Source organism: Sinocyclocheilus rhinocerous, unplaced genomic scaffold (assembly GCF_001515625.1).
Source record: "Sinocyclocheilus rhinocerous isolate Xijiao unplaced genomic scaffold, SAMN03320098_v1.1 scaffold781, whole genome shotgun sequence".
Lineage (NCBI taxonomy): Eukaryota > Metazoa > Chordata > Actinopteri > Cypriniformes > Cyprinidae > Sinocyclocheilus > Sinocyclocheilus rhinocerous.
Window position 1 is genome coordinate 1,507,579 of NW_015658395.1, and position 18,720 is coordinate 1,526,298.

An 18,720-nucleotide genomic window follows, 5' to 3' on the forward strand; every position below is an offset into this window, starting at 1 on the left:
TTAGAAAATATAGGTATGACAAGAAAACTCCACAAGTCCGTCGTATCGGTTGAACCCCAATTCCATCAAATTCCTCCATCTTGTAAAAACTCTGTCAATGTTTACCCTTGTTTTACCTCGGTGTCTGTATTTTGGCAAGTATTTAAATTATGGCTTTCACTTCTGTAGCCTACTGGAATCTGAATTTCTCTTTACACATCAGCTAAACAAACACCTGACTCAGCGGAGTCATGTCTGCGGTATGCAGACAATAGTAAAATAAATAGAGTTTCTGGAGGGGGAAAAAAACTTTTTTTGTTTTGTTTTTTGCCCTAGCTTTTGTTTGTAAGTAAAGTTAAATAGCCTACAATTACTGTGTGTACATGCCTCTGAGTTTTATCTGAGTTTAACAAATCACTGGCTGAGTGAACTGTCCAAATGATTAAGCTTTCGAGCAATGGCTTTACGCAAGTTCCGTTTAATAGATTGGATCAGAAGAGTGATTCATTCGCGAATGTGCCATCTTCTTTGGCAACAGCTGGTTGACAACAAACGACTGGAATATTATCAGAGAAAATTATTCTCAGGTCGGTATACAGTAATTCAACGTGTTTTAATATCTAAAGAGTGGATGATTAAAAAACACTATTTTTGTTGCAATGTTTGTGTAAACAATGTTCAGGTTTTTATTCTGAATTATTCTTTATTATTTTTCTAGAAAAATGGTTAGCGTCGATCATTGTGATACAATGGATAAAGTCAAAAAGGAGAAGAAGAAAAAGATGAAGTGGGGGAAGTTTCTGTCACCTTCTGTCGATGCAGTGGTCTCAGTCACTACACCTGCTGATGGTTCCAAAGCCTCCTCATCTTCCTCGTCCCAGAAGCGCAAATTTCCATCTCTGCACCGGGCCTTCCGCAGAATTCTATCAGTGATTCTGCCCTGTGTGTCCCCCAATGTACCGGATGAGTCCTCTACCATTGAGACCCACACAACCAGTGCTGACACACAAACTGACATCTCCTCTGATGCATCTTCCTCACCTGCAGTCAGCAGATCCTCTGATCCAGGGTTTGATCTGCAGGCTGCAAACCAGGAGAAAGAAGCAATCAGAGGTTAGGGTTAGCCTAAGCCAGGACCGGACTGGGACGCAATTTCAGGCTGGGAAATTTCACACTCATCCAGGCCACACGGAAAAAAAGGGGCCAAAATAGCACCTTTTGGGGTACAACCATAGACTGTATAAAAACAGCTTGTCAGTGGAGCAGTACTCTTAAAAGGACATCTTTGTACTTTTTTACCCCTATATTATTTTGAAATTATAGAAATCATTACTTTTATTTAGAAAGGATGCTTTAAATTGATCAAAAGTGATGATAAAGACATTTATAATACAAAAGACTTATATTTCAGATAAATGCTGTTCTTCTGAACTCTCTATTCATCAAAGAAACCTGAAAAAAACTACTCTGTTTTCAACATAATAATAATAATAAATGTTTTTTGAGAGAGCAGCAAATCAGCATATTAGAATGATTTCTGAAGAATTACGTGATTGGAGTGATGCTGAAAATTCATCTTTAAAATCACAGGAATAAATTACATTTTAAAATATATTCAAATAGGAAGCAGTTATTTTAAATAATAAAAATATTTCACAATATTTCTGAAAAGGCCAAAACAACGGAAAAAGAGCAAGAATAAGAAGAATGCAAATGAGCCTGCAAGATCACATGAAAAACACGAGTGCCACTAGAGCGTGCTAGTAACCCGTTGGACCGTTAGGATTTCATTTTGGGCGGAGGCTCGTGAGCACGTCGGTCCTCCCATTTCTACGGTCTTCTCTCACGCAACCAGCGGCCATTTTACAAAGCGAGCCTCGGGAGTGCAGGTTACCAGCTCCTCTGTAGTTTTTGAATATAGTCCGTTGTTTAACTTTGTCTATTACTCTCGAAATCTTTTAAACGGTTTTTCCCCAGTCTGCTTGTGGGAAAATGTCTCGTAACCGTGGAGGATTCCAGCACCGAGGCCGCGGAGGAATCGGGATGCGCGGCGGCATGGGAAATCTTAACTTTCGAAATCAAAACCAGCATCCTTATCAAAACCGAGGGCCCCATATGGGTGGCGGGTTTAAGCCGAATCAGGGAAACCAACCCAACCAGGCCTCTACGCCACAGAAGCCGCAGGAATCCAATCAGAACAAGCCAGCGGTCCAGTCGCCTCCGGCGCAAGGCTCTGGCCTGGCCCAGCAGAGTAACAACAAAGGCCCGTCGCCACAGCCGACCGCCATCCCCGCTCAGCCGAAGATCCAGTCTCCACCGCCACAGAATACCTTGAAGACCCCGGACCTCGGTTCCCCACAGAACCAGCCCAGAAAGAACCAACCCAAAGGTGGGATGGGAAATGGCCAAAAACCGCCTTTTCCCGTGAAGAAAGACACAGAGCAGACACCTCCACCACCACAGCAACAACAACCGATCACCAAGAGCGAGGACAGCTCTCAGGTAAAATTACTTCATACTTGGGAGGGGGAGTATATAATAGCGTTGTTTTTAGTGAGAAAGTAAGGGATTTGAGCACGTTGCATTTATAAGATTATTACTTTTAGCACACATTTGTTCGGTAACGTTAGTACGTGGTTAATGTTACTGAGGGAGATCCGCCATTTTGTAGACGCTTAAACAAAGGTTAAACTCCATATTGGTCCCCCTGGTGTCTCCATCCGTATAAAATGCATTGAAACCTGATAGTTTATACGTTTATTTCGCTTTTTGAACGTTAAGAACGTGTTTTTCTCTTTTTGCTAACCTTTCGGTGTTCTGTGTGGCCAGGTTGTTTGATAAAAGTAGGTTATGTTTGACTTGTGCATTGTAAATGACTGTCGTTCACGCGCACTGCAGATGACTCAAGTAACATTGATTTGTCGCTCAAATTTAGCCGCACGATATGTTTGCTTTAGATTTACGTTTTTATTTTATGAATGTTTGTCAGGAATTGAAGGCAACGCTGTCTTTGCTGCGCAAGCCCGGGGAGAAAACCTACACTCAACGTTGCCGTCTGTTTATTGGGAACCTACCAAACGACATCACTGAACCTGAATTCAGGAAATTGTTTGCAAAGTATGGGGAGCCCAGTGAGATTTTCATCAATCAAAGCAAAGGTTTTGGATTTATCAGACTGGTACGATTTATAGCTTTAAACGCAATGCTAATAACTGTATTTATGTAAAAACAAATGCATATGTAAGATTTTGGGTGTTTTTCAGAGTTCGCTTAACTCATTTGTTTTCTCTAGCTTTTGACAATGGTTTTTAGCTGTGTATGACATATTCTGCTGTTACTATTATTATTTATGTATTTTAATTTTTTTATTTTATTTTACTATTATTATTTTTCATTTGTTTTTATATTATTCTTATTATTCTTATTTTTTTTTTCCCCTTATCTTTTTCTGTAGAGCACTTTGGTTCCAGTCGTGGTGTTGAAAGTGCTTTATAAATAAAGTTTGAGTTGAGTTGAGATGTATGTGTGTGAATGTATATGTATGTAAACATTTTTTTTTTTTAGGAATCCCGTGCCTTGGCAGAGATCGCAAAAGCTGAGCTGGATGATACTCCAATGAAAGGCAGACCACTTAGAGTTCGTTTTGCCACTCATTCTGCTGCACTTTCTGTGCGCAACTTGTCTCCATTTGTGTCCAATGAGCTGCTGGAAGAAGCCTTCTCTCAGTTTGGAATGGTGGAAAGGGCTGTAGTTACCGTAGATGACCGTGGCCGCTCAACTGGGAAGGGCATTGTTGAGTTTTCTTCCAAGCCAGCTGCACGGAAGGCCCTTGATCGGATCAGTGACGGAGTGTTCCTTCTCACATCGTAAGATTAAATTCTCTTAATTTGTACAATTTGGCAGAAGAGCAATTTTTGTGAGTAGGTTTATAAAATATTGCTTCACATAACCATTCTGTTATAAAGTAAACAACATATGTTATAGTTATATTTCAAGATGAGCATTTACTAGATGAAGCAACTTAAATTTGATTGTGTCATTCTTAGAAAAAAAGTGCATTTATCAAATAGGACACAACAGGCTTTTAAAGAATGCATATTTGTACATCTCTCAATTCTCATCATTTTATTTAATTTAGGCATATGACGGTATCAGATTTTCATGTTGTGATTAATTGCTCGTGAAATTCTCTTAATTTGTACAATTTGGCAGAAGAGCAATTTTTGTGAGTAGGTTTATAAAATATTGCTTCACATAACCATTCTGTTTATTTTTTTCTAGGGCACCCCGTCCGATTGTGGTTGAATTGTTAGAACAGTACGATGATGAGGACGGTTTACCAGAGAAACTTGCACAGAAGAACCCCAGTTATCAGAAGTAAGTTCCAAATGCTGCTTCACATATTTTATATTCTATTACTAGAAACCTAGTTTATTGGGATTAACAATCAATTTTAAGTTAATAGGTGGTGGTTAAACACCCTTTTCATGTAAATGAAGTTGGACAGATGGTCTGACAAGCATTTGAGTGTGGTCATTTGGCAGCTGTAAAAAAAGACGTTATTCACCACATGCCTAGTTTTGTAGGTTCAGCCCCGCTTTCTTCATTCAGATGAATCCCCCCCCCTCATGGTTTATTGGTCATAACATTTGTCAGATTTGTTAACGGCTGTGGTTTAACCTCAGGGAGCGAGAGCAACCTCCTCGGTTCGCCCGTCCTGGCACTTTTGAGTTTGAATACTCCAAGCGATGGAAGTCTCTTGATGAGATGGAGAAACAACAGAGGCAGCAAGTGGAGAAAAACATTCGTGAGGCTCGTGAGAAGCTGGAAGCAGAGATGGAAGATGCATATCATGAGCACCAAGCAAACATGCTCAGACAGGGTGAGTATTGTCTCTGCTGAGTTGGTGTATTTGTTTGGCCTTTTTGCTACTTTCAACAAAAAAAAAGAGAGAGAGAGATTATGGGGTGAATAATTGATTTGGGGGATCATTTTGTTTCAAAAGACCTTCTTAGACGTCAAGAGGAACTTCGTCGCATGGAAGAGTTGCACAGTCAGGAGATGCAGAAACGTAAGGAGATGCAGCTCAGGTATGTCTGGTGTAGTGTAGTGTGTTGTGGTTCTGGAAACCTTTGATGTAATAGTTAACTGATTGGTTCTCAACCTCAGGCAAGAAGAGGAACGCCGTAGGAGAGAGGAGGAGATGATGCGGCAGAGAGAAATTGAAGAACAAATGAGGCGCAAACGTGAGGAGTCTTACAGAATGGGCGGCTTTATGGATAATGTAAGTAATGCATTCAGAAAGCTCTCAGCATTTACTTACAATGTTGGTGAAATCCTTTCAAGTAAAATATTTTCCTTTTTTTGTAGAGGGACAGGGAGATGAGAATGAATTCTAGTGGAGGCCTGGGGTTGGCTGGTAAGATGCGTTTTGTTTCTCTATGGTTCATTGTCTAGGAATTCAGTATTTCCACACTTATGTGCTAAAAGTCTGTAAAACTTTGCTGAAAAACTTGTACTCTGTTTACATGCCTTCTGACCTTTCTAGTTCATACTTTTCATAGCAAGTAGAAAGCCTGTGAAATAATCAATGAATTTTTTTTTTTTTTTTTTTTTTGTCTCCACTCTAAATTATTTTTTAAAATACTAGGGCATGTTGTAATCCAGATTAAAATGTAATAAGTAAATAGCCTATTAAGTCCAAATATTTTAGTATTTGGCGCTGTGGTGAACACCATTGCGAATACAAAAATCTGAATGGCTTTTTAAACCATTTAAATACGGCGAATTCCAAACGGAATTGAGCATCCCTATGGCCTACTTCCTTCGAAGGGCAAAGCCCTTGAAGTGTGTTCTTTGAAGGGTGTAGGGCATTACTGTCTCGAATAAGCATTTGGAACTCCCTTGGTGAATGGAATGACAGACCAAATGTTACCTTGACAAATCAACCACAACTTTACTTTAAAATGCATCGCAAAATCTCCTAACCGAAGATCACATGATCACAAATAGAAATCACTTCAGTGAAGTGACCATTGCATGTTCCCTTCGCTAACGTACTTCTGGAAGGGCCCTTCGTGAAGGGATTAAGTTTGAAACGTCCCTACAAATGGCGTTCATTCCCAAAGTGCCCTTCAAGTGCGCAAAAAAGCTGTTTGGAATTCGCCCTACATTTGAAAAAGTAGCACAGCTGCTTTGTTTACGGGGTTTCCGGGGTAACGGCTGCTCCTTCACGTGTTCCGCCATGCGCTTCTCATCTGTGCTTGTTTACATGAGAGTGTGGTGTTGTGTATTGACCAGTTGATGGGGAAAAATTCTTAAAATGCATTTAAAAAATCTGAATAATTTGTATTAAATAATTATTGACGGTATTTTTATTTTCGTGCCCACGATAACAATATCGTGCATATTCATTACCATGATATATCACATTACTGAATGTTAGATATAACATTCACATTACTCCTTTTAACTCCCATCATTGTATTACATTATATGTTTTTTTTTTGGGGTGTTAGTATCAATATGTTAGTCTTAAGGTTATCTATAAGCAGTAGTGTACCATGGGGTTTCAGTCAGGGCCTTCAGTAAGCAACTGTAAACTACATACCCTTACACATCTAACTTACACATCTCTGTAACAGCTAACGCAGCCATTTGCATTTGATGCACACATATTATGCCGCAAACAGGCTCTCAACAACAATGACAGCTGATCAACAATTTCAACAGTAGGCTAGATTAGGGTGGGTTAAATGCAGAGTAAATTTCCCTACATGGATCAGTAAAAGTAATCCACAAATACGCGGTTCACTATGAACATTCACGTCACTTAAATGACGACACGCACACAGCAGCAAAAGTGTACAAATGCTGGACATCCACACACCACACCACAGTATTATCAACGCACCACATACACCTCCATAACAATGTGCATGATACAATACTCGTCAAACAATAAAGCACTCACCTATCACTTGTAAATAAAGTCCATGTACTAGTGCTGGGTTAAATCTACCTAAAATGGTCACAAACAAAGACAATTATCTCACACATTAACACATGGGCCACTGAACAAACAACTGCATCAGCAAAACATATTAATTCCTCAATCGAGGGAAGGATGCTTTTGTTGTTGTCTTTGTAAATATGGTAATACAAAAAAATAAAGTGAAATAAAATAAACTAAAATACAAATTTTATATAATATGCAAATAATTTTATAAAATAAAAAAAATTGCACATACATTTTTCTACAGATGCAGATGAAACACATATTAAAACACAGCGTTTCCTGCACTACTATTTAACACAATGCAATAGCACTACTGAATCAACAGCACAAAACACACAGCAACCTAAAGTATGCAGTCTGGAATATAACTAGGAATATGACCAGTTCTCTGACAAACTAATATACTATATATAGTACAGCTAGGCATGGGACGATAACCGGTTTCAAGGTATACAGCGGTTTGGAAAAGTCACGGTTTCAAAACCACTAAAATTTTCCGTTATACCGTTCCTGCGGTATGTGCAGTTTTTTTACGCGTCGTCAAAGACGGAAAATGCAGGACTCCCTCAGTTGTTTGCAGCGAAGAGCGTAACGAGTCACACGACCCCTCCCCTTCCGGTTGGTGTGAGCGGTCAGAGTCACCTGTGTGTGGGATGTAACGTCGTCTCTAGACCCAGAGGGCATGCTGTCATTGAACGTCAAAATTTGATTGGCTGATGATTCTGTCACTCATGCTCGTTACAAATCAGATGCAATGTCTTTGAACAAAAGGGTAGCACTAGGTGCTAGCTGTTAGCCACTCAAAGCACTCTTGAAATGGCGCACAAAACCTTTGTTAACGAATTCAGTTTGAGTGTAGTTTATCCTTTCTCAGTTATTCTTCTTTTGTCTACAAAAGAGCGCCTTGAAAAAGGCATTTTTAGTAGATCGGCAACAAGATCTGGTGTAGGTGCCGGTGACTGTCATTTTCTTTTTGTTGAATTTCACTTTCATACCTTGGAAATTCCCAACTAAACGCTGGGGGTAGCTTCCAGCACTGTACTCCCTCGTGTTGTGGAAGCTGTCCTCCGTAAAATGCGCAGCACACAATAGCAAATTGGGGTTTATAATGCTCAGGAACAGAGTTAAAAAATAAATTGCAACCACTGTGTCCTGACATCATCCGCTTTCGGAAGCCCAAACAAAGACTTCTTCATTTTCTCTGATGCACTAACTCTGCAGCAGCACTTCTTCTTCATCGTCTCGTTTGATGCACTCACTCAACCAAGCGTTCTAACCGCAACCTCGCCCTTCCCCACCCCCCAACCATTCGAATTTCTGTAGGCGGGAATTATTTGTAATGATATTCCAATGAGCCGCTTTGTGATATCACAAAGCCCGGAAAACAAACGCTGTAGTCCAAACGAGCCGTTCGTTGTAGTTCTTGAAAAGGGATTTTTAAAAAACGAAATATCTCCCTTTGGAGTGGGCTTTGAGATTTGTAACTTTCTATATGTTTTTTATGCCCAAACATGCACACTACACACTGACTAAAATTAAAAAAGTGAAAAAGCATTATAGGACCCCTTTAACGAAACTCATCATAGGCCATTTTGTGGACATTACACAAATGAAAATGATACCTAAATAATAATAATAAAAATTCTCACAATTGTATTTTTTATAGGGCCAGCAGAGAAGGCCCTGCTGACCCTGACGGCCCACCACTGTCTGTAAGCCAGTGCAGGGCTCGAAATTGTGACCGTTTTGGTCGCATATGCTGCTGAAATGTAATCTGTGCGACGCCAAAATATTTGTGCGAGTGCAAATAATTGTTGTGGTGCGACCTCTTCATTTCTCTTCTAAACGTTCGCAAATTACTGCACAGTTATGTGCCTGCTGTGAGCTGATACAATGAACGGTCCACCATTCTATCTAATGCGAATTTTAGATTGGTTATATTAGCCGCCAATCATTCCCTTTCGCTGTGCTCCATTGTCACGTGACGGGGAGCTAACTCGGAACCGACAGTTTTTTTTTGTTTGTTTTTTGTTTTTTAAGCCAATGTCTGTTCCGGACTTGCACAAACTCCATTTGAAATCATTTTCCAAAATGCCATTTTGTGTGGAAATATTAATTAGTCTGTAAACTGCTAAAGTCAGACGATTCTGTTTTTGCTTCTGATTTTGAAATAATACATTATAATTTACATCTGAAACGGCTCATGTATGCAGCATCTTTGTTTGGTTAAATGATAAAAATTCTGTGGTTGTCTCTAATTTTAAATGGCTACAGATGAAGCTTGTAATAGAGCAAATATCTTGTCCATGTACTCATTTACATTTTTTCTTGTCTCTTGCTTAAAGAAAGAAAATAAATATTTAAAAAATCAGCTGTCAGTATCAGCTTACGCTCGCTTCTTCGCAATCAGAATTGGCCATGAAAGATCAAAGAATCCGGATCAATTGATGAAGCATTTAATCATCAGGATGTTCCAGCCCTTTCACTCAATTGGCAGTTGTGATGCTCCTTAATATTCAGTGGGTGCTCCTAAATTTTTGTTGGTGCTCCTAACTTAAAGTTGAGAGCACCAGTGCTACCAAGTAAAAAAGTTAATTTCGAGCCCTGCAGTGTACTCCAAAACAGTGACAAAATTCACATTTCAGGGCTCCAAACTGCGACCATTTTTCTGCCGGTGCGAGTAAATTTTTTTGCGCGTCGCACTGGCGCGACCTCCGCGCTGTTGTCACAACTCGCGTTGCCATTTCTGTTGCATATGAGATACATAAAACGGTAAACGAAACAAAAGCGTAACAAAATCCTGCTACTCATTTGAGCTGCGCAGCACGTACCATGACGCAAACAAACTGGTCCGAGCTCAGAACAGCTTCACTCGGGAACCAAAGTTGATTTCGCAACACTGTTGCTGCACAGTGCTGCGACATCCAGTGAGAAGCCGCAGAATGAATAATGGTTGCTGCGAGATTTACTGAGAAGCATTCAAATTCTGCACAGAAATCTCTGTTATTAACAGATCAGACAGCGCTGACGTAGAAAGCCAGAAGTAGTAACGCTGTCTATAACCATGGTGTTGTGGCAGAAATAGTCGAATGTTATTACATTATTCATTTCAGGGTTTGTACAGCCTTTTGAGAAAGAAATTCAAGCAATTTTTAATGATTACAAGCATTTCACACAACTGTTTCCAGCACTTTAAAGCTCCTAAATGATCCAATTTGAATGTTATTTTCAATGGGATGACCAAAATATACTGCGATGAACAAAAAAATACATCAGATCACCATTATGTGACGATTGCATTGCGGGCTGATTTAAGGTGTGCCCCTAAATTTTCTGCTTGTGCTCCTAAAAATGTTCAGTCGGGCTACAGTGCTCCTAGTAAAAATAGTTAGTCTGGAGCCCTGCATTTAGAAGATATAAGCATTCAAATCTTGCAGTTTGTCACTTCCGCCAAAATGGATAATTTTTTTTGTCATCACCTCGTACTTCAGCTTCTCATCAAATCTTCTGACCAATCAAATGCTCTCTAGAATCCAAAGCGCCTGCCCCCTACACTATAAATAGATGCTGAAGCGCCGGCTGCGATCGGTCACTTGTTCACAGGATTTGTCGACCAAAATATACTGCGATGAACAAAAAAATACATCAGATCACCATTATAACCTGTAGATGCCAGCAGAGGAGCACTTATTGGCTTATTAGTCATTCATTTATACTTTTTCCTTTATATTTTGAAATTATAAAATAACAATTATAAAATATAAAATCATCAAGAAATCAGATTTTGTCAGTTTCACTTTTTTTTTGTGTGTATGAAGTAAAAAAACATCACAAATGTTTCTTCAATTTGCGACTAAATCACACAGTCACTTGTTAGTCAAGTTGTTGGTCGATTTCATATAAGACTATAGGAGAGTAATGGTACATTTAATAAGAGTACAATATATACCCTTGTTCACAGGATTTGTATTTTATGTATGGTGAATGGCACGTAGTGCACTATATAGGGCATAGGGAACGATTCAGACAGTGTAAATATGATTTACATTGGGGCAAAAGAAGTCTGTTTCGTGCTGTCTCGCTAACCGACGCACCGCGCACACACTGTCTGCTCCGGTCCAGGGACATGATAGCACGGAGCGAATCACATGCGCAAGTCGGCGCAGACCACAAAACGTATCGGACCCATTTGATTTCTACACAGAATGCTATATTTTATAGCAATATCCATGAGATTGTGGCTGTTATACCCTGTCAAATGTGGCTTTACCAAGCACAACGGCTCTAGACCAAGCTGTGATACAAGCGAACGCTATTGGGTATTTAAAAAGGGGGCGGGGTGCTTGATATGTCCCGCCCTGTCTTCCTGTTTCAGTTAAACTGATGTCAATACATAGAATAACGGTGCGTGTTTCAAGGCACTCCAGTGGACCTTTAAGACTATCGGGAGCTATAGAATGACAGCACATGCATTTTATGTGATTAGTCTGTTTTTAGTCAGTAGTTTTTCCCTTTTTTGAGTGTGCATTCTTACTATATAATCTATGGTCTATAAAAGCATGATTTATCAAATATAACAAAAACCGTAAATGCACTTTTTAACAATTTTACAGGGTTAACTATTTTGCTAATTTACTTTTATTAATAATGTATGTTCTTTTTGGGGTTTTTTTCTTTTTTCTTTTTTTACAAACAAACAGATATGCCGTTTGGGTCACCTAGCCAGAAGTTCCAATTGACAGGAATGAATTTTGAAGGACACCAGGGAATGGGGGGACCAGCACCAGGGGGCATGGTGCCTAACGAAATGGTAATGTATCCCTGAATTGAAATCGAGGGTGAATGTGGTGTGTGTGTGTTTTGTATGCACAATAACCTTTGAATGGAGCTGTTGTGGTTCATAGGAATCGAGGCCATTTTGTGTTTTAAGGTTTCCTGTGGAAGTTAGGTGTGGATGGATTATTTCTACACTTGTCAGTGGGCAGTGCATTTTGATCCCTTTTGTGATTCAATTATATTGTCTCCATCTAGTGGAAGAAGTCATTGTCAGCACTCCAGCTCAGCTCCCATCACTTTCCTTCTCTTGTTACTTTGGATGTCTGTCTGTACTAAAGCCCAAGAATTTTTATACAACTGTCTGCTTGCAACACCTACTTGTAAGTCCTGTCTAAATTGCAGAAAAAGACAGGCATGTTTACGCTCTGTTTGATGTGTAATCTTTAAATTAGCAATGTGCAATCTTTTCAAACACAAAGCCTGGTGAAATAATACCCTATGACATACTGTGCTTGTTTTGTGGTGAAATCCCTTATGTAGGTTATTTTATTTTTTTTATTTTTTTATTTACAGTTGCAAAGTCATGTCAGTGCTGCAGTGGTACCCGCATGGAAATGCTGTTTCCATGCTTTGAGCTCTTTTTCGTAGTGTCGACCGACTGGGCATTTAGTGCAGATAGACTTAAAAGCAACTTAATCACAAAATGAATGCAACATACAGTTACAGTGACTGAAAATTATGTGGCTGAGCTTTTGAGGAGCTGGTTGGAGATGTGATGGTTGGCATACATACTTAAATTTTGTTGATATTGGATGCTGAGAGTGGGGTTGAGTTTGACCCATATTTGCTATAATGAAAAGAACTCGGGAGTTTTTCCTTGGACGTGGCACACATTTCTATAATCACCAAGATATAATTATGTCCTGCCTGGTGTGCTTTTAAATATTTCTATTTTATTTTAAGAGTTTAAGTGTTTGTCTCAAAACAATTACTACAGCAGTTTGTAGTAATAATGTAGCTATACTGTGACTTACTCTTTAAGCCTTTTAAATCCATACATAGTGAATTTGTACTACGTTTACCTGTCCTGAGCCCTTGCTGGGAATGCTGTGTGTTGCTGCAAATTAATTCAGCAGCAAAACCAGTGCTTTACAGATTTTTGCATTGTTGAATGTGTTGCCTGTGTGCTGCTTTCACTGCAGTATCTTTTAATAGCTGAACCTGTTTGATGCCCTAGTTACAGGCAGTTTTTGGGAATATGTGAATTGGTCTTTCCTTCCAATAGGCTTCAGCAAGTATCAAAAAATAGCTCCACATTTCAAAAGACTTTTAATGCGTATAATGTAAAAAAAAAAGTGAAAGTGAAACCTTATTTCGATCGCTACCACTTTGTTCATTTAAATGGGGAGTCATCTCAATTATCACCAGTAAAATATGGAGTGCCACAAGGATCTGTCCTAGGTCCTCTGCCCTGTTTGATGGCCTAGTTACAGGCAGTTTTTGGGAATATGTGAATTGGTCTTTGCTTCCAATAGGCTTCAGCAAGTATCAAGAAATAGCTCCACATTTCAAAAGACTTTTAATGCGTATAATGTAAAAAAAAAGTGAAAGTGAAACCTTATTTATGGGCATTTTCTCATTCTGTTGTCAAATGTAAAATCTGATTTTGGTATAATTTCAACGTTTAATATGAGTTTATTAATACAAAAGCCTACTATTAGCAAAGAAGAGGTTTGATTTTGTATTGACATTGAATTAATTGTTTTATAAGTGTTTGAAAGCAAATATGTTGTCTTTAAGTAAACATTATAGTTGTATATCTGAATGTTAAAAGTAGATCTCTCAGATTTAACACTTAAAGTCAACATGAAATCAAAATGGACCCCATCTGCTTTCTTGTGTTTTTATCGTGCATTATGTATAAAAAACTTGCTCCACCTCTAAAATGATTGCCTTTGTTGGCTTCATGGCCACCTACATTTAAACACATGAGTGCTGGTTGTGTTTTAGGAGGAGAATAGTCCTCCACTCACCTTCAAATCTGACTTTGACTAAGTCCTGCTTTGAATTTTTTTTTCCTTTGTTGGCTATTGTTTCACTGAAATGTTGCTTTACAAAAGAAAAATGGGTTACAAGTGCAGTTTCATGTTGACTTTAAGTGGTCAACCTCTTATGCTGAAAGAATTGGACTCACAGCAAGCAGATATAATGGCAATTATTTTTGCAAGTTGTCAATGTGCAGTTGCAGTGTTTAATTTTAACTTAGCCATATGCTTTGAAAGTTTTTAAAGAATTATATCAAATCTGCGTTATTTTTTTGTACAGATGGGTTAATCTTGAACACTTTGAAACTAGATGTCAATTACAAAAATGCAGCTTGCATTTTTACTGCAAACTCAGGATGCTGTTTGTCACGTTTGCAGACATTCTATTTCATCCAGTTAACCAGCAGCACTACTACATGTTCTGACAAGTACCGGATAAACACTGTTAAACTGAAGAAATGTGGTTTAACATTGAACTATGTGATGGCTAAATAGTTTGCAATTAATTTTTACTAACTTTTTTTAATCTGAAATCTCTTTGAATGTAAAAGTGACCATTAACACATTTTAAAATGCAATATGTATAAAATTTAAGTAAAACCCTTCATAAATACAAATGTGTAGAAATTGGTTTTCGGAAACAGAATAACAATTCTTATTAAAACTAATTTGTGTTCCTAATGTAGATATTGGTAGTTGCCCACATGGCTCAGAGGGTTTTTGTTAAAGTACAAACCTCTCCACCATAATTATAAGTTTGGGGCATCCAACGCATTTCTGCTATAAAATCTCCCATGCAAATGGGGCTAGTAACTGTTTCCTGCAGCATTTATCACAGCAACGCTATTGGAATGCATCGTCATGGGATTTGACTAATAAATGCATTACCCTCTCTTCCTTTTCCTATGTCACCTCTGGCACCTGTGGATCTGCGTGTTGGAACGGTTTCGCCGATTGTTTTCCTTGGATCCCACTTTTATAATGCTTTGCTCAAAATACTCTTGGAACTCATGGAGCTTGTTCCCCCTTTGTTGCTTTTTCTCCCCTACCCATGGATGTAAACTCCATCATTTCTACCAAACTAAATACCCAACTGATACATAACTGAAAATGGTCCATGTAGCGCAATGAGTGTTTCCCGCAAGGTGGCCCAGGGGGTACAAGGGGCATGGGTGCTGGAAACCCAGGATTTGGCAGGGTCCGTGAGGAATATGAAGCATCTGCCAAGAAGCCACGCTTCTGATCTGGCACTTTAAAATCAAAGTTTGTATGTGGAAACCCAGAGGCTCGGTTCTGGAGTCACAATTGATGTATTTAAGTTTAAAGAATTTTCTTGCCGTTTTAGCCTGAAAACTCATCCCATTTGTGGCAAGATTTTTTTTCGTCCTATTTTTATTTTGTATTTTTAATAGGTTATATAAAAAAAAACATTGAAGCCAGCAGTGGCTTAGTGCTACCAACATGTAATCCTCTTTCTTACTAGTCTTTATCTTGTCATGTTACTTGTGTTTTACTGGTGAATATTGTAAATTGTTCTGATCTTACTATGGCTGTGTTCTGTGCCATTCACATTTAAAATACTACATGTACATTTTCAATAAAGAGTGCAGTTGGTTTTCCAAAACCCTAATCAGGTGTTCTTGGCACAATGATTAAATTTGTGGTGTCAGACATCTTGACACCTGACACGTGTAAGACATAGGCATCTAGTGCTTTTTTTTTTTTTTCTCCATCTTAAAGGTTGTTGCACATGGACCCCTTTATATTACGGTTTAAAGCTCAGATTTATTGGTAACTTTGAACAACTTGGCTATTAAGGTGAATATGGTTTGATGGTCCGATATCAGTTTTCATTTTGATTTGGAAATATAGCTTAAACAGTTAGTTAGACTTGTTTTTGTTTTTTTTGACTGTTTGACTTGGTTTCATTGGTTAACAAATAGGGATGTAACGATTAACCGCGAGCCGGTTGAAAATCGATTTAAATGTGACCATTCAAATCGGTTGAGGTGCTAAACAAATCGCGATTCAATTAGGGCTAGGAGTTTATATTAAGGGGGAACTTACTACTTGCGTCTTTCGATGGTATTTTTTCTTTTCCTCTTGCCTCTGTATAATGCATATTAAAGTTCATAAGTGCAGCGCTGCTTTGTTTACAGCGGAAACCAAGGAAATGCTTTTAGCGCCACCTGCTGGCAGAGAGTGAAGCTGCGTCTCATTCAGCTCGTCTGCTGTTTCTGTTTCATGCAGATTTTTTATGCATAGTTTCACACAACTGAAGTCAAATCATTCTGTTTTAGCTTCAAATTTCGAAATTATACAATCCAATTTAGATTAAAAACTGCTCATGTTGCATGTATGCAGCATCTTTGTTTGGATCATGATTAAAATGCAGTGGTTGCCTCTAATTTTAAATGGAAAGAGTACAGACAAAGCCTTTGTTTATATGAAGAGATTTATTTTATTTGTGTTACTTATTTATTTAATTTGTTGTTTGGATCATGATTAAAATGCAGTGGTTGCATCTAATTTTAAATGGAAAGAGTACAGACAAAGCCTTTGTTTATATGAAGAGATTTATTTTATTTGTTACTTATTTATTTGATTTGGGGCTTGTTTTAAAATTTCAATTCAGTTTTATTTACATTTACATTATATTAAAATTTTGTTATGTAGCAAATGTTTTTATCCAAAGCGACTAACAAATGAGGACAATAGCAGTTTTATTTACATTTACATTATATTAAAATTTTGTTATGTAGCAAATGTTTTTATCCAAAGCGACTAACAAATGAGGACAATAGAAGCAATCAAAACCCACAAAAGAGCAATAATTTACAAGTGCTATATAGTGTTATATTTCAATTTCACAAAGAAACGTACAGTATTTTTGTCCAAGCAATAATAAAAGGACACATTTAATTTATAATTTCTTAAATCTCATTTTGTTAAAAAAAAATCGTGAATCGAAGTTGAGTGAATCGTTACATCCCTATTAACAAATTGTGCCCGTTTCACATATACTCCGATAGCAGTGCGTATGCAGCACTTGTGTGGTTCTTGCGCAATGCAGAAGCGGCACTGGCACATTGTGCTTTCACATAGGACGTGTTTGCCGTCTGCTACTGATCAGTAGCTGTATACCACAAACAACTTTTATCCAATTGTTTTAATTTCAAAATCCGAACAGTGTTTCTGATAATGCTTTTTCAGTATTGTGATTTTCTTTTTACATTGTACAGTAATACAATCTTTCATAGAGGTAATCACATTAAACACAATTAATATAAACAATGTATTATTCAATGCACTTTACTTGTAAAGTTGCTCGAGTGGCAAAACATTCAAACATAGCCTACAAGCCTACTTTTATGTTCAAATAGTAGTAGGCTATGACAAACATTTTAAATAAACTTACCATTGACAGACGCAGTCAGCTCTTATGCTTTTTCTTTTGCAATTAAAACTTTATAAGCAATCCTGCTGGTTGTTATTGCCATGAGTGCCATCCATTTGTCACCTCGTTGCTCACTTTTTCTTGCTGTAAACCTAGCCAAAAAGCCATGTGTTGACTGTGAAACGCATGAAACACGCAGTTTAATTATATGCATTTATGGCGTAATTACAAAATTATTGTAAAAATCCATGTAAATTTTTACTGCGAATAATGCCCTGTCACTTTCATTCAGCACATGCAGCACAGCAAATATAGGAATGATTTGTACGGGAATGATCGCTGCAGACGCACCGCTCTAGGAACACATTGTCGGACCACATCAGTGTGCAGTGTGAATGCTCTCACCTGTTAACATGGGCATGGGTAAAAATACGCACTGCAAACAAAGTATGTGTAAAACAGGCTTTAGCCCCAATCGGTTCCAGAACTTTCCCTATAACACGCATCGTTATAACTTCAATCATACATTACAGTGATGCATTTTTTTCTAAAAAAAAAAAAAAAAATGTCTTTACGCTGCAGAAGACAAGTTAACTGGATTGCAATTTTTGAAAACTCTTAGCCACTTGTTGGATTTTGTATACACTGAACAAAAAACAGTACACACTCCATTTCAGAAGCAAATTGAGGTTTATGCAGCATTTTGTTTCCACAGAATTGCTTGAAAATTTCTGTTCTCTGTTTAAATCTAATTCTGTTAATCCATTTTAGAACTTAGATTTTTATTTTGTGCAGTTTATACTGGACAAAGCAGCAGTTTTAGGCTATTTTGTGACTGATATTTTTTAAGTTTTCTTTTTGCTGTATATATGAATCTATGAACTATAAATGAATTTGATGATTTTTGAATTCATTTAAAGCAACTTTATGTAGTCTTGTGGGGTTTCTTTTGTGATTACTGCCAAAAATCATATTAATATCACTGTCGTTTTTACAGTGGAGAGCGATACATATATTTGTTGCAGCCATAAAGCAGTCTGCCCTTTTCACAGACTTTTGTACCCGCTCAACAAACTTGCATACTCCCAGAACAGACATTTGGACAAGACAAGCCATTTGTGACCCTGGACCACAAAACCAGTCTTAAAGGGGTCCTATTATGCTCTTTTACAATGTCTTGAATTTGTTTTGGGGTGTACTAGAACATGCTCTCATGCTTGGTGGTTCGAAAAACGCATCATTTTTTACATTTACATTATTACAATACCTTTCTCCCCAGCATGGCACAAACGGCTCTATTAGTTCCGGGTTTGATGAAGGCCCGCCTTCCAAAAAAGTGCGTTGTGATTGGCAAACAGCTTAAACGATGTTTCAGTACTGCTCCGCCCCCTTGCCAAAGCAGCAAGTTCCGTCTGCTCCGGTTTAGTTAAGGATGGCGTCAATATTGCCATATCAATTTGAGCCGGATTCAGACCCAGAGAATATTGAACAAGAGGATCGCGCAG

The 18,720-nt window shown here is 38.2% G+C and overlaps 1 protein-coding gene across 3 annotated transcripts in view; it reads left to right on the forward strand.

Moving 5' to 3' along the window:
• Positions 1–1,781: 1,781 nt before the first annotated feature.
• Positions 1,782–18,720, forward strand: part of LOC107722137 (splicing factor, proline- and glutamine-rich-like) — a 37,848-nt gene continuing 20,909 nt past the window's right edge. Inside the window, exons 1-10 of one of the 3 annotated variants that reach the window (XM_016530359.1) lie at positions 1,782–2,481; positions 2,969–3,157; positions 3,544–3,845; positions 4,261–4,356; positions 4,665–4,861; positions 4,985–5,069; positions 5,149–5,263; positions 5,350–5,398; positions 11,698–11,807; positions 14,942–15,445. In XM_016530359.1, coding sequence (XP_016385845.1) covers positions 1,972–2,481; positions 2,969–3,157; positions 3,544–3,845; positions 4,261–4,356; positions 4,665–4,861; positions 4,985–5,069; positions 5,149–5,263; positions 5,350–5,398; positions 11,698–11,807; positions 14,942–15,061 — 1,773 coding nt within the window. In that variant the 5' untranslated portion in view covers positions 1,782–1,971 and the 3' untranslated portion in view covers positions 15,062–15,445. The other 2 variants (XM_016530360.1, XM_016530361.1) reach the window with 2 other exon arrangements.